This window comes from Polistes fuscatus, unplaced genomic scaffold (assembly GCF_010416935.1).
Source record: "Polistes fuscatus isolate 324 unplaced genomic scaffold, CU_Pfus_HIC Scaffold1, whole genome shotgun sequence".
Taxonomy (NCBI): domain Eukaryota; kingdom Metazoa; phylum Arthropoda; class Insecta; order Hymenoptera; family Vespidae; genus Polistes; species Polistes fuscatus.
The window spans coordinates 13,131,779-13,148,403 of NW_025112997.1; the positions used below are offsets into that span (position 1 = coordinate 13,131,779).

Sequence of the window (16,625 nt, forward strand, 5' to 3'; positions counted from 1 at the left end):
TTATAAATGATATAGGGTTTTAATATTGAGAAATCAGAATATAATTACTTAAAGGCCATATAATATTACCAAATAGAAGGAAATACTTCCTTTGTAAATATAACATTCTATTTATTCTGTATATGTTCATAAATTCGTTATGATCATAAAATTTGTTCGTTAATAAATAATTCATTGATAATTTGTGTAGATAATATTAACGTTAAAGCCCAAATAACTTTTGAACTTCGTATTAATATTATATGCATAAAGCAAAAAGCAGTTATCTATTAAAGTTCATGGATATGCAGAGAACAATGCACTTTTGTCACTTTCGTCAATAATTTACGCAATCGTCAATGCATGTTTTAATTTTAAAAGATATTTATCAACGAAAAAAAAGTTTACTAATATCTCATTAGTAATTGCCAAATTAACTAATGATGTCATTTATGTTTCGATTTTTTCTTCTTCTTAGATTGTTTACTTCTGCTTTTTGATTTTTTCGATTTTTTCCTATGTTTTTCCTCATCACTACTTGTTTCAGATGAATCAGAATAACTATCAGATTCTGAGCTACTGTCTTTTTTAGTTGATTTCTTTTTTTTATGTTTCTTATGTTTCTTTTTCTTCTTTTTATGTGATTCATCAGAACTATCAGAATCAGAACTCGTGCTTTCAGAACTACTCGATGTATCTTCACTACTAGTAGATTTAGATCTTTTTTTCAAGGATTTTATATCTATATCTTTTTCTAATTCTGATTCTTCAAGTTTCAATTTTTTAGTAGGTAAATTTATAATTTTACCATCTTCAGGCTCAGATTCAGAATCAGATGCAGAGTAATCAGGTTCAAAACTAGATTCATCTAGTATGCTACGTTTACGATCAGAGACAAGTCTAGGATTCTTTCTTTGTTTCTTTAATGATTCTATAAGAGGAGGTTCTGGATTCTCATAATTAATTTTATTTTCACTTGTTTCACTTTTTTCTTTCAAAATTACATTTTCTCTGTGTTTTTGTTTCTTTTCTTGACTTTTTTCTTTATCTTTCTTATGTTTCTTTTCTTTACGTTTCTTATGTTCTTTCGATTTACTACGACTACGATGTTCCTTCTTTCTCTTTTTATCTTCTCTTACTTTTTTATCTCTTCTTCTATCTTCTTCATCATCTTTAGGTTTACCAAGACCTACTTTAGGTACTTCGTTTCTTTTAAATACAGATGGAGGTGTTCTACCTCTTCTTTCTCGTTCTCGATCTTTCTCTCTATCTTTATCCGATCGTTCTCCTTTTGTTTCACTTCTGTTCGATCGAAAATCTTGCCTTGAATCCATCCTCGTATCTCTTAATTCATGCCTCTCATGTCTGAAATCATTTCTATCTCTTGAACGTTCACCTCTTTCTTTATCTCGTTTTCTTTCTTCAAGAAATACTTTACGATCAGTACTTGGTATACCTAACGAAGAATCAACTCTTCTCTCCATAAGTGGAGATATTCTCTTATCTCTTGTACTTTTTGGAGATCGACTTCTAGACTCATTTTCATTTTTCGTTTCTCGTCTATCTAAAAAGCCTTTAATAGGACTAATTTTTCTCTCTTTATTATCTTCGACTTTGTCTCCAAGTCTCTCCTTAGCAGATAAACGTGTTGGAGAATAAGTCTCTGGAACTGGTTTAAATTTTGTTCTGTCTATCTTCGCTTTTTTCAAAGGTTCTGTAATTTCTACATTTCTTTCATTTCTACCAACGTTAATAGTTACATTAACACTTTTTCGCTGTTCTCTAGTTGGTTCTGCTTCAAGTACTTTTGGCTCTGGATTTTGATATAATATCTTTCTACTCTCGCTAATCTTTTTTATTTCTATTGGTCTTATCGCATTAATAGCTTTTTGAAATATGGCATTTTCAGCTCTTTTTAAAACTTCTGAAGTAACTACTTTTATTGATTTTGGTTCATCTATTTGCATTTTGTCCGTAGGAGATTCACATACATCGTCAGATTTTTCTATTGTATCATCTCTTTCCCACTTTGAAAGCTCTGGTACAGGGGCTAAAAATTCATCTTTCTTTGGCGATTTTTCTTCACATATAGTTTCTTTATCCTCTACTTCATTTTCTGATAATAAAGTATATGTTTCTGTAATTACTGTATTTATTTCTGTGTCATCCAAACCACTATAAAGATTATCTATTGGTTTTATATCTGATTTTAACTCCGGTATGGGTTTAAAATTAGGATTGGGTGGATTTGTACCAAATTCTGTGTGTTCCAATCTTTCTGGACTAGGCTCATTATATTCAGGTGGTTCCGGATTCATAGCTAAAGATTTATCTTCAAATTCTTCTTTTGAAGAAACCATTGATTCATTAGGTATACACTCAATTCTATTATCTATATTATCCTCTTCGTTATTTGGTTTTACAGTTTCAATTTTAACAGGTGAAGTAACTTCTGTTTTACTTTCTATAAATGTAGTATCCTCATTTTCCGTCATTTTAATTGGCTCCTCTTTCATTACCTCCTTTTGTCCTGATTTCTTTTCTTTCTTCTTTTTCTTCTTCTTCTCTTTCTCATCACTATCTTTCTTTTTTTTCTTTTCTTTTATCTTTTTCTCTTTTTTCTTATCTTCTATTTTTTCTTCATGCTCCTTTTCTTTCTTTCTCAATCGTTCCGGCGATGTATCCTTTGCTTCGCTTTTGCACTTTTGCAAATATGGAGTTGGACTCTTCCTATTCTTCTTTCTTTCTATGGAACGCCTTTCATATCTATCATGACGATCCCGATCTTTTTCAGGATCATAATCTCGATCACGTCTATCTTTATCTCGAATACGATTTTTGTCTTCCACTCTGTGACGATCTCTTTCATCTCTGTAACTGTAATATATATATATACATATATATATATAATTATATTGTATAATCATGTAACTGTGTGCATTATGATGTTTATGCGTGTTATATATACAAATTTTATTTAAAATAATAATTATTAATTGTAATATAATTTTCTAGTAAATTTTTCAAATGAATCCTTAAAAATTGTAAATAGGTTCGCGAGAAACATACCGATCTTTATCATAATCTTTTTTTTCTACGTGTCTATCTTCGTCGCGTCGATCACGAGGATGTCTATCATCGCGATCTTTTTCTTTTTCACGTCTATCTCGATCATCTTTTTCTCGTATTCTGTCATCATGGTCTCTTGGTAATGCTGGTCTATCACGATCTTCTCGTTCTCTATTTACAATTCTTCTATCTCTATCTTCTCTTGCACGATCATCGCGTTCACGAACTCTGTATAAAGATATATATATATATATATAGATATATATATATATATAAATATATATATAAATATATAAATAAACTAGATACTATTAAACCTTTCCTTTTGTATTAAATGTTAAATATATTTCTATTTGAAGCATTTTACCTATCATCTCTAAATGCCAATCTATCACGATCCTCAGTATCATGATCCTTTAATGAATGTTCACGATCCTCTTGATCTCTTAATATACGTGTCCTTTCGCGATCTTCTCGTAAAGGTCTATCCAAATGTTCAACACCTGGAGGAGAAAGATCATAATAACCTTCGGTTCCTGGAGGTGCAACATCGTCAAATCGTTTATGAGATGAATCTCGAAGTGGACTACCAAAACGTTGAGAAGGTCCAGAATATCTGTTGACAAAAAGTAGAGAAAACTGATCATGCATCTATTACATAATAAAAAGAAATACGATAATAGTTTTGATATGTCAAAGTAAAAAAATTAGTATACAAATTTTATATACCCTTAATATTTTCGCACATTCACCAATACCTTTTGCTTTAGAAGTCATATATAAATTTAGAAGTGAATTATGTTAACCTGGTTAAAAATAATCACAATGCATTTTCTGTCCTGTTAAGTATAAATATCTCTTTATCTCATCCAAAGAGTTATCAAAATCATAAACTTAATTTTAACAGTAAATGCAATAAGGATAATATATGTAAGTTATTTCTTTTTAATTATCATTATTTTCCATATTCTTCTCCATTTGCTAAGTACTTTATTAAACTTTTAATAATACAAAACTTTAGATAACGGATGAAATGTGTTGTGTTGTAACTGACAATAAATTAAATATTTAAAATAAGATTTCACAAAATCATTTCATCCACATTTGAAAAATTTTTGTTCAAAGCCAAAATATTCTACAAAGTATAACAACTCAGAATAATGTTACTCAAACTTTATAAATAATAGAATAAATTATCATAAAAATACATGAAATGATTAAACCAACATTTATAACTTTTTGTACATGTTAAGTGCAGCAAGGGAAATACATAGGTATTATATTAGATATGCAGTATTCGCTAGTATTTCTCTGTAAAATAAATTTACTCACCAAAATATAATTAAATATAGACTTATTAAAAAGTTATATAAAAGTCAGCCAGATTGTAAATTTTATCATGGTGGTAATTTATGTTTCATAAACATTTTTAACATACTCAATAATACCTCTTGCTTCAAGCACTGCAATTTAACAAAAATACAGATGTTTCTTTTATTTTGTTACAAATGTTGATTTGGCCCTGAATTCACCTGATTCAGAAACCATGTAGACGTGTCAATCAGCTGGGTAGCTTCCGCAATCTCCAAGATGGTCCATGTTGATAAAATTTTTCCTTACTTCTTTCTTCTTCTTTCACTTTTGATTTTATATATTCTTATTTTATATAACAATATTAATATATATATATAATAACACGTTATATACATGCAATGAAATGACAATGATTAAATTAATGGTGACATGTGTAGCTTCATGGAAAATAATAGTTTGTGTTATACAATATAAAATAATATTTTATAAATTTAATATAATAAAATAGAACATATATATGTTCAATAAAATTACACAAAAATTAGCTATGAAAAAGAAACGTAACAAACTGTTGTTTGTTGTACATAATACTCAATTTTAACATTATTCAATTTTCCTAGAAATCTATGTCAAAGTAAAATTATACAGAATAATTTAATATAGTATCTTAACTAGTATATAAACTAAATATGATCTTTAGATATATATATATATATGCACACTATAGATAATAACATAGATATAATTCAAATTCAAAGTCATATAACACTAGTTATTGTAAATTTATACAAAAAAAAATAAAATTAGATATTTACTTATTTCATATTTCTTATAAATCTCTAAAAAGTCGAAATGTTTATATATAATAAAAAATTAAATATATTAAATATATTTAGAATATAGAGGCAATGTAAAATTTTTATACAAAATATATACTTAAGTAATTTTTTTCAAAATCTTTTAAATTTTTTGTAGAATATAATCGAAAAGGCCATTATATTTCATAAACTCCTACTAAATATATCAGGTATATATAGTATTATTAATGTTACCCAATTATATATTCTTCAATTAACAAAGTTAATATAAAATAGATTATATTAATTTCTTAAATATAATTAAATATTTAAGTTTAAAAGTTTACTAATTATTCCTATACATAAAATTTTATAAAGAGAAACATATAATAATATAAAATTAAATAATTAATAAATGTATAAAATAGCAACAGTAAAAAAATGGTGGCACTAACAATCTCAGTGTCATGATCCTAAATTTTAGTTCTAATTCAACTCATAATATAAAACCTTATTGGTTAATGATTATTAATAATGCATATATGTTCTTTAGATACAGTTTTTTAAAAAGACATATAGCATATCAAAGAAGTCAATATATTACCAAATAAAAAGCTGACAATATACTTTTCATAAGATATAAAAAGATATAGACTATCTTCCAGTGTTTAAATAAAATCATTCTTATAAATCTAAAAATGTTTAGAATATAGGATCTATTTCGTACGTAACATTTTAAAAAATTTTTATCGTGTTTTAATAAAAATACGATATAGTATACATTGTGCCTTACAACAAAAAATACAACAAAATGATACAACAGAATATATATGTGCATTATGCATACACGCGCGTACACACATTTTATCATTCATGAATCTAATAACATTCCTTGAAAAATATAACATTTTTACTTACTCTGACACTTTCACAATTCAAACAAAGATTTTTTTGTAAATACCTTATAATTTATAAAATGTCTCAACTTTGTAAAAATTGAATTTTAGTAACTTTCTTAGGCATATTATCATAGTTTAGAACATAATCACAGATCTAGTAAATTCTTTGGAACTTAACTGCATTGTTACTTTTTAAAAAATAGTTTTTCAAAAATTAAAATGCATATAATTTTTACAATAGTATATATGTAATGAACTTATATTCATTGAAATTTTCTAAATAAGCTCTCTATTAAATATTTTGTACTATATTTACTGTACCATATATTTGAAATTAATATTTAAAGAAAGAATTCTTCTTAAATAATAAATACATCTCAATATATATACAAGTGTAACATGTTCTATCTTATAAATATTTTTAACTTTTGTTGTAGATATTAAAGTTTGTATATACTATTATATGATCAAATTTCAGTTTTGAAAAAATACTACTATATTAACTATACCCCTGTATACAGATCCTACTTTATACAAAATTTATAGATATAGCAGGATAAATATATAGTGTAAAATGCTTGAAGAATGTTGGCAGTACATGTATGTACACACACATGAATTGGCAATTCACCTAATAATATTAAATAGCAATAGATTATAAAGTATAAAATAATATCTACTAAGTGAAATATTAATTCTTATTATCCTTAAAGATGGAACTTCACTCTATTTTTCTTATTTTTGATAATAATAAAAATATTTACAATTATACGTATAACGACTTGTATTAATTTATCAACACTTTTTTCACAACAAATGATTTGCTACGTACCATTATTGCATAACGCATAATGGTAATACAAATTAATATACGTATTTAGAATAATTACACAAGTTTGGATTAATTCAAAATAAAGTTATCAAATAAAATGTATGTTACTAACTATTATAAATAAGTAAATTTATATATATATATATGATACTTATCAGACTGTCATATTAATATATAAAAATATTGATACGTTGACATAAATGAACGATTATTGAAATAACATATATATTGAATCTACCAAACTTATGTTCTGAACCCATATTTATTATGTGCAAAGTGCACACACACGTATATATATATATAAATATATATTTCAACATTTTTATTATTATTATTTGAATAATAAAAATGTTTAGAAAGCTATTGCATACACAAATTGTAAAAAATGTGATCGTAAAATTACTAAAACTGCTTGTGCTCTATTAGTAATGTACTCAAAACCATTGTACGATTAGAACAACAGCATAAATATGTTGATAGACGATTTGCTTAACATTTACATGTATTAAAATACTATTGAGGCGAAAATACCTGTTGTAGGATTCATAATAGTCTTTCCTGTCCGAAGGTGGAGGTCCCAATGACATAAGTGGTGGTGGGTGACCTCCAGTAACTAGATGAGGCAACAACGGCGGTATGTTATGCTGAGATGGTTGATTTCTTATTGGATATCTAGATACTGGTCTGTCTCTAGGTGGTAAGTCACGCTCTCGATCTCTGAACTGATATTCATGCGCTGGAGATTCATTATAATAACTATTGTATCCATCCCGGGGTTCTCGTGATCGAGGACGTTCTCTTTCACGATCTCGATCTCTTTGAAATCTGTAATTAAAACAATAGATTTGTTATTACAATGACATAATAATATAGTAACAAATAATTTAAAAACATTTTTTTAAATATAAGATAAATAAGAACGTACCTTGGAGGTGATCTTAATGGCGATCTATATCTAGGTAGTATTTCTCGATCTCGATCTCTATCACGATCTCTATCTCGTTCTCTGTCACGTTCTCTATCACGTTCACGATCTCTTTCACGATCTCTTTCTCTCTCTCTTTCTCTATCCCTATCTCTATCACGATCGCGATCGCGATCACGATCTCGATCTCGATCTCGATCACGATCACGATCACGCTCTCTATCCCGCTCTCTATCTCTATCTCTATCTCTATCTCTATCTCTATCTCTATCTCGGGGAATAGACAATCTAGGAGATTGACTTCGTGAATATGATCTTGATCTATAAATAAATTACATAAGTATTTGTATTATAAAAAATATGTTAATTCTAATAACAATGTCACATTAATTACCTGCTAATAGAGAAACTACCACTTCTCGATCTACGTTTTGGCGTACGACTACGTGCTCTTAATGGTAATGGAGATCTTGATGGTCTTCTTTTAGCAGGACTTCGAGATCGGCTTATACGACTCGCAAATGGCGATCTTCGACTAAAAGAACGTGATCTAGATCTGGTGTAACTACGAGATCTTGATCGTGTTCTACTTCTTCTCCTATGCTTCCCAAGCCTTCTATCTCTTTCATCTTTTTCTCTAAGCATTCTCTCAAATGCCTCCAATGGATCGTCAATAATACTAATTAATAATAAAAAAGATTATAATAGATTATAGATCTAAAACATAAAGATTGAGTGAATTTTAACTTACCCAGGTGGATTTCCATTATGTACATTTCTCCCCAATCCTGGTGGTGGTGGTTGTATTCCCCTATATCCAACTAAATCGAAATTCATAAAGTGACCATTGGAATAAAAAGTATATAACGTTTAATCAAATGTAACAGCATGAAGAATAAGTATATACAGTAGGACAATGATTAACCAACGTGATCGGTGAATAAATGATGCAAGAAAATCGAGCCTCAACGGATAATCGAGGCAGGGATGCAATTATTTAAAACACGTTTCTTGTATGCAAAAAAACATTTTTTTGTGGTTCTTTTTTTTAATAACATAAATATGTTTATGCATATATACTGTACATACATATGTGTATATTGTATTAAATATGTATTACAAAATAATATTTATATATATGAGATATAATATCACTTACTATGATGTAATCCACGAAGAGGTCTTGGTGGTCCGTTAAAATTACGTGGTGGTTGAGATGGTCTGTATCCTGGTTGCTGATAAGGGGGTCTTTCATACCTTGGTGGACCATAATGAGAGCCTTGTTGGTGAGGATACATTGGTATACGATGTGTCATATATGGATCTGGTAGAAGTGGAGGATTATGCGGTTGTGTATTAGGTGGAGGCTGATTATAATTTGGTTGTGGAATGCGATCTTCCCCTGGTGGGAACGGTAGTAGAGGTGGTTGATTTCCAGAGGCAGGAACGTGTAAGTGGGGTTCATCAACCTATAATTGTAAACATTCCGTATAAATATAATTCTATATATAATACCAAGAACTTAAAACTGGTATAATTGAATGAATTTTAAAAATAACGCATGTAAGCAATACTAATAACTGTTATAAAACATTCGACTCCTTTCCTTCCAGATTATAGTACGAAGTAAATTAGAGATTGGCGCATTGTAAAAATATAAGCTTTGTGCATATCCAAAATTGTATATTGAAACAACTATATTATATTATACATTTTATCAGAAAAATACTGATAATTACTTTAATTTTAATATTAACATAATTTTAATATTATATTGGTTTTAGTTTATTTTCTAATATAATACCAGTAAAAAAATAATAACGGTTCTAACTATGTTCAAGAATATTTGGAAAATTTTAATAAAAGATAAAAATAATTGAGAAATATTACTAGCTAATATATTGATAAAAATACTGATGTTTTTGTATTTCGATTTCTATACGAGTACGAAGATTTAATCAAAAAATACCAATATAATATACTGATTTCTTATATTTCGGTAGAAGTCCCTGCATAATATGTGGCATAATAATAATAAAATATTTATATATATTAAACATACATGGTGCGACAATTTAACAGTGCAATAGGCAGAAAAAAACGTCGTTACGAAACAGGCAATTTGCCTAAACTAAAGAATGAAGAAGAAGAAGAAGAAACATACAGTTGGAGTTCCAGGTCGATCTTCTGTTGACCTTCGCATTCCACTATCATAATGCATAGTAGATGAGTAATGTCCATCATCTGGTGGCATTCCCTGATAAGTTTTAGAAGGAGGTTGATTCATTACATGTGGCGGTAATGTCGTTCCCTGAGATGAATATTCACTGTGTTGAGAGTGTCTAGGTGATAAAGATCTCCTACGGCTTACTGTCCGTAAATTTTCCATTCTGCGGCCACGTTCTCCACTCCTGTAATTTCCAATATAATCCACTCTTAAGAAAAAATGTTATACTATGCTGTAATACTTTTCTATAATATTACTTATATCTTTTTCACAAACCTTTCACGATGACCATCTCTACTAAAACTTCTTCGTCTTTCTCTTGATTGTCTTTCTCCACTATAGTCATTGTCACGATCTTTTTTATCACGATTAGGGGGATCACTTCGTTCACGATCTCTTTCTGGTGAACTACCAATAGCAGGGATAGGTAATAATGGTTCTGTTCCTGGTGGCGGTGGGACCTCTGCTTCTTCGTCGGTTGTTAATTTTGTTACCGAATCACTTTGTAAATCTGATTCAGAATTTGATTCAGGTACTGCTATAATAAAAGGAAATAATAAAAAATAAAGTTGATGAGATATATATAAAATAAAAACAATCAAAATTTATATAACATTGTAATTACATTATATTAAATAATATTATTAAAACTTTAAACAATATCTATTCTGATTATAATACAAAGTTTATGAACTTTATATTTAACTGATGATTGAGGTTAGGTACAATAAAATATCAGCTGGTAAAATAAACTTTGAGTCGCACGATTATGCTGTATTACATTTAGAGTCTATAAAAGAATCACTGATATAACATTAAATACGCACGATTTTTTGATGGCAACATACGAAAATATATGATATTTAAAGAAGACTCATCACGCACATCAATAATGGCGGCTGCATTACTTTTGCGTAAGAATTAAAATTAAAGGATAATAAAATCTTAAAAACAATTTCCTTTCCCCTTCCCCCTTTTTCTTGTTGCTATTTCTAGCGTTAATAATATATCATTAAGGCATTTTTTCAAGCGAAATTCCTTATATATGATTTTAATGAAGGTTAAGTAAACAAATGAAATATATATCCATAAAAGTTTAACTTTTAAATATAAGTTCCATTAATATGTTATTGTATATTTATATTTTTTTCCATTTTTATTATAGGAAAAAGTATAAAAATTAGTAGTTTTATTAACTTCATTATCTACGATTTGTAATGAATTCTATTAACAGTGTAGTAAATAATTATGTAAATACATTTGAAAGCTTTTAATTTATTTTTATTAGTCAATTAAATCATGCAATAAAAATTATAGCCTATTAGATAATCGATATAAACGGAACATAAAAACATAAAGAAAAAAAAGAGAAATACTTACTTGTTGTTTGCGGTTGTGCGCTAGTGGATGGAAATTGTTGTGGTAAAGATTCAAAATTAGCAGATGGTTCAACATATTCTACCAACGTATTACCAGCACCAGATGTTTGAGCACATTTAGGTTGGCCAGTGACTTGTACAGTAGATTGTATTTCAACTTTTGGTTGTTCTGGTTGCATTGCCGGTTGATTAATTGGAACAGGTCTATATGTCTGCCTTTTAGCATATCCAGTTTCATTTTTAAAATTCATTACTGCATTACGTAAAAATCGATTTGGTATGAGCGTTTCTGGTGAAACATCTTTTTCATTACAATCTGGGCATTCATGTTCTTCAGATTCTAATAAAAATGTTCGAATACCTGTTACATAAAAGAATTATTATCACACAATAATATATATACTATTTCAAATTCTATTTTATATTTATAAATAAAAGTAAATTTACATTCATCACAAAAAGAATTTCCACAGCATGGTATCATTACTGCATCGGTTAATAAATCCTTACAAATGTTACATAGTAGATCTTCTGGTATTTCCAACTTTTCTACGATAGGCTCAGGATCTTGAGAAAATGGTGGTTTTTCTTTTTTACCTTCTTTATATGCTTGACTAAAACAATTACAATTATCATTATTTACAATGCTATAATGAACCTATTTTTTAATTAGAAACTTACTGATCAATAGCAGGAACAGCGTATTGTCCTGTAGGTGTCATCATTGCACCTGGTACTAACGGGCCTTCAACTGGTACCATAAAACTCCTAGGAATTCCTGTACTCTTTTTAATTTCAATAGGCTCTTGGTTCGTGCCAAGAGGACAGTTTTTTATCCAATGTCCAGGTTGATGACATTTATAACAACGATAATTTGTAGGTACATCTCCTGTTTGATTTGCACCACGTATTTTCATATAGCTAATAAAATAAATATAAATCTTTGTTATATATATAAATATCAATAATATTAAAATAAGTATAATTTAATAATATTGCTTATATTTGATAAATTGATTTCTACAAATACTCTTAATAGTTTTTGTATGTTAAAAATTTATAAAACACTTATACTGACTATACTAAATAAAAATATCAAAATATAGAAAGAGATGATATTATATTTATATAATTTTATTAAAAATTTCATATACATACTTTGATGGATCATAATCTTGAGTCGATTGAGTCATCATAGCTCGAATTTTATCTTCCTCCGATCCATCAAGCCTAGTAAGATCTACGGTACGTCCCAAATTGGCCTCATCTTTTAAATTACTGAATGGGGGTGTTTCATTTCGATCCCAAGATCTTTTTTGCTGAATTGTTAATGGAACTCTAGCAACAATAAGGCTAGTGTTCTTTGCTATTAATGCATTATCATCAGTGTAATCTAAAAAACGAAATTCTTCTATAATTATGCTAATCTTTGCAATTTAATAGTATATATAACAAAATAAAAAAAATATTAAAAAGAATTGCCTTCTTTTGTTTGAGCATTTGTTATTTGTAGATCAAAATCAGTATTTTTTCCAATACGTTTCTGATGAAAAATAGCTTTCTTAAGATCTGCCACAGAAATATGAAGTCCATCAAAAGAAACTGTATCATAGTCCAATGTAGACTTAAACTTATAATGGACTGACATCTCGGATTTATATTTATCCTATGGACATTAAATTAAAACAAAGAATTAAAATATAAATAATATATTTTTAGTATTTTTATAAGTATTTCTATAAAAAAAGATATTAATTTTTCGTTTTTCTAAATAAAAATGTATACAAAACATATATTGTATATATATATTTTGGACTTCACATACTTAAGGATAGTATACTTTGTATATATTTCTAACTGCATGGGGATACAATGTGTAACATAATATGTTTAAATAAAATTGTTACAATTGGAAAAAAAAACATAAGATAAAACTTTTGATCAATCAATTTATACATTATTCGAATAAAAGTAAAGCCTTTTAAATAGAATGCATATAACATACAACGCATATAGACATAGAGTACTATAGAATTTTATAATTTTCTTAAAGAAGTATTAAATTGATAGAAAAAATTTTCGAATTGTCTATCATATCAGATACTAACATATAATAATGAGTTTTAATTTTTATGTAGGTTAGATAATTAATAATATAATCACCTCATGTGTACAACAAATTTTAAAACAAAATATACATAGGCAATAGTATATATTTGTTAATTAGTTGAAATTGTAATTAAGATTCGGAATTTATAAAAATTTATAAAAGATTACAATCAACGACATAAATACGTAAATTAGGATATCGTGATGTTTTGATCAAGGATGAATAAACACAATACATAATATTTCGAATATCTCTATATAAAATATTACTATATTAAAATGATAAAACGAAGAATAAACGTATAATGAACTATAATATATTACCTTAAACCAAATTTGTCCTCACATTACGAAGACAACAATACAATACGAACACCAAAAACGCGAAGTGGACAATTCGACCGTACCTGGTAAGGGTAGAAAATATTCAGTTTATAGATAGGACAATCGGTCTAACCGTAGGTACTAATATTATTAATAAATATATCTCAAAACTTCCTCTTACGTTGAAATTCTCTGCTGGCTTTTACACAGGCATGTACAGAAGAATTATTTTAACGAAATAAAATATTTAATAATCATTTCACTTCATTGATGAGTACTTCCGTTTGATGAGTTATATATTACCACAAAAATTCCCTAGTTTTCAAAAGAGAGGAAGAGGGAGATAGAGGGCAATTGCACTTTCAAGTAAAATGTAGCCTATAGGCATAGAAAAAGCTAACAGCTATTATAGTAATACAAAACTTAACTTTATTAGAATAAACTTTACTTTTGTAAAATGACGCTGACGCTTTAGGCGGAAGAAAAAGTGATTCAGATTTATAATATCGCCTAGTACATGATAGATGGTACTACTGTAATATTACTTTAAATTTTATCAGAAAGGAATTACTTTTTGTTTACAGTTATTAATAAAAAATAAAATATACGATCATTTTAGATACTACAAAAATATAAAAACTATGATCAACATTTTTGTTGTCACAATTTTATCTTCCATGTGATTAGTATAAAAATTGGATACTTAATTCTCGTATAAGAAATAGAAGCAATCAATAGCGAACCAGTTCTACTTATTTTTATTGGAAAATACTCATAGTTACATTAATTCTGTCCAATTAAAATTTTACCGTATCTTATACTTTACAATTTGTAAGATATATTCTTTAAGTACAATTGCGTAGTTTAAAAACAATGGAAAAAGCTTAGAAAAGAATAAATTTTATGAGTTTTAATTTTAAAAAAGATACTGCAGAATAATAATGTCGAAATATAGTGAAATATTAACTCAGGTTCAAATAGCAAACTTGAATTTAAACATTTTATTAGACGAAATGTCAAAGATGAGAGGTAATTCCTTATAAAACACTGTAACATCAAAATGAATATATTTATTTATATATAAATATATTTAAATTATTTAAAAAATATTATATTTTAGTTAAGTGTGCCCAAATGCAGTTGAACATCTTATCTCTGTATAAACCGCAGTGTTTACAAATACTTGAAATGTTAAAAACAATAGAACATAATCAAAATGCTTTCATCGAAATTCCTTCTGTAGAAGAATTACATTTGTTATTTAATAATACATCATAAATTACTAAAAGTAACTGTTCAATTCAAATATATGAAATACAAATAGATATTCTTTATATAGTTTAGTTTATTCATATTCAAACTATTCTTTATGTTTAGATCGATTATAAATACAAGAAATAGGATATTTATGTTCAAATATATTATATTCAGATTATAGGATGTATAGGTAAACTATAATTATCACACCAATATAAATGTAAATGTATTAATATCGTAAACAATGCAAATAATGCATAATAATATAATTCTTACTTTTAATTTATCTTAACAAATTTTTCATTATAGACATGGATGTATTTTCATATACTTTATTAATGAAAGATTTAAAATAAATTTAAATAACAGAAGAATTTGTATTCTATTGCAGATTAAATATTGTTAATTTTTTTAGTTACAAAGGTAAAAATAAAATACATATATATTATATATATATATATATATTTATAAATGTTTCTTATTTAATTCTATCCTTATTAGAGTAGATTTCTTTTTATATTAGCAACTACAAATATATAATTTCAAGGTTACAAAAAAGAAAAAAAAACAAAAAAGGAAAGCGACGTTGACAATTAGCAATAAACTATATAATATAATAACAAAAAAAATGATTCCTTTTATTTTAATTAAATAAATATGATAATTTATTTTATTATATTTTTTAGTTTTTTTTAATAGGCGAAATAATATAAAATTACATAAGTATTCATAAATAATTAAATATATATGATAAGAAAGTTAATCTAGATGACGCTTTAGTTTTTATACAGGCATTGAGTGTGGCACTAGGAAACCGAAACAAATGAAAACTAACCAATCAGCTTGCAGAGTTTGAGCGTTATTTTTATATTGGCAACATTGCTAGAAACATCGAGATCGTTTGAAACAAAATAACGATTCAGTCCAGCTTGAACGGGTTGTAGGTTTAGTTGTTTTACCTACTTGTGAATTTTTTATTGCACATTATTAACAACATATTCAGTTTTTCGTAGATTTTTATTATAATACTTTTTTATTTTATAGAGTAATCCCGTTTCAGGCTGGACTTCGAATACGGAACATAACGAGATGCTGATATTCTCATGGTATCGAGGTAAGCGCCAAATCATTTTCATTATCTTATCGTTACGATATGGTCGTTGTCCTACCCTTTTCTTCTCCTTTCTTCTATCTTGTCAACAACGGTAACCAAAAAACGATTTTAGCTGATGGTTTTCTCTTGAATGGGTGACTGGAGGTAATTTCCAGCTTATAATCGGTTTTTTGTTTCCACATTGTTTGACCATATCTCTGTAGCGTCTACGCGGTTTGATTCCGCAATTATTTTCTGACCGCCTGTTAATACGACTTCTTTTAAGTCGGGCGTAGGCAGGGTAGATGCAGACGAGATGTGCACCCACTAGGGATCTTTGGCCATTGCGGAGAAATGGAAATATAGAAAACATGTATTCTATGTTTTAGCTTTTGGCGCAAAATTGGCGCGTGGAATGAGA

The 16,625-nt window shown here is 27.6% G+C and overlaps 1 protein-coding gene across 3 annotated transcripts; it reads right to left on the reverse strand.

Annotated features, from left to right (window-relative positions):
* Nucleotides 1-41: 41 nt before the first annotated feature.
* Nucleotides 42-14,166, reverse strand: LOC122519295 (E3 ubiquitin-protein ligase RBBP6). Of its 3 annotated transcripts, none has more exons than XM_043638672.1 (17): nt 14,036-14,164; nt 13,855-13,937; nt 12,904-13,087; nt 12,580-12,814; nt 12,103-12,342; nt 11,869-12,035; nt 11,423-11,782; nt 10,319-10,577; nt 9,980-10,226; nt 8,975-9,284; nt 8,567-8,636; nt 8,210-8,494; nt 7,816-8,136; nt 7,422-7,715; nt 3,416-3,664; nt 3,049-3,276; nt 42-2,856 (listed from the first exon to the last, which is right to left on the reverse strand). In XM_043638672.1, exons 3-17 carry the CDS (start codon nt 13,067-13,069, stop codon nt 426-428), a joined length of 5,862 nt encoding a protein of 1,953 aa, XP_043494607.1. In that variant the 5' UTR covers nt 13,070-13,087; nt 13,855-13,937; nt 14,036-14,164; the 3' UTR covers nt 42-425. The 3 variants fall into 3 exon arrangements, with proteins under 3 accessions (XP_043494607.1, XP_043494600.1, XP_043494615.1); XM_043638665.1 differs by having other exon boundaries at nt 10,319-10,580; XM_043638680.1 differs by lacking the exon at nt 3,049-3,276 and having other exon boundaries at nt 10,319-10,580; nt 14,036-14,166.
* Between the last annotated feature and the right edge of the window lie 2,459 nt (nt 14,167-16,625).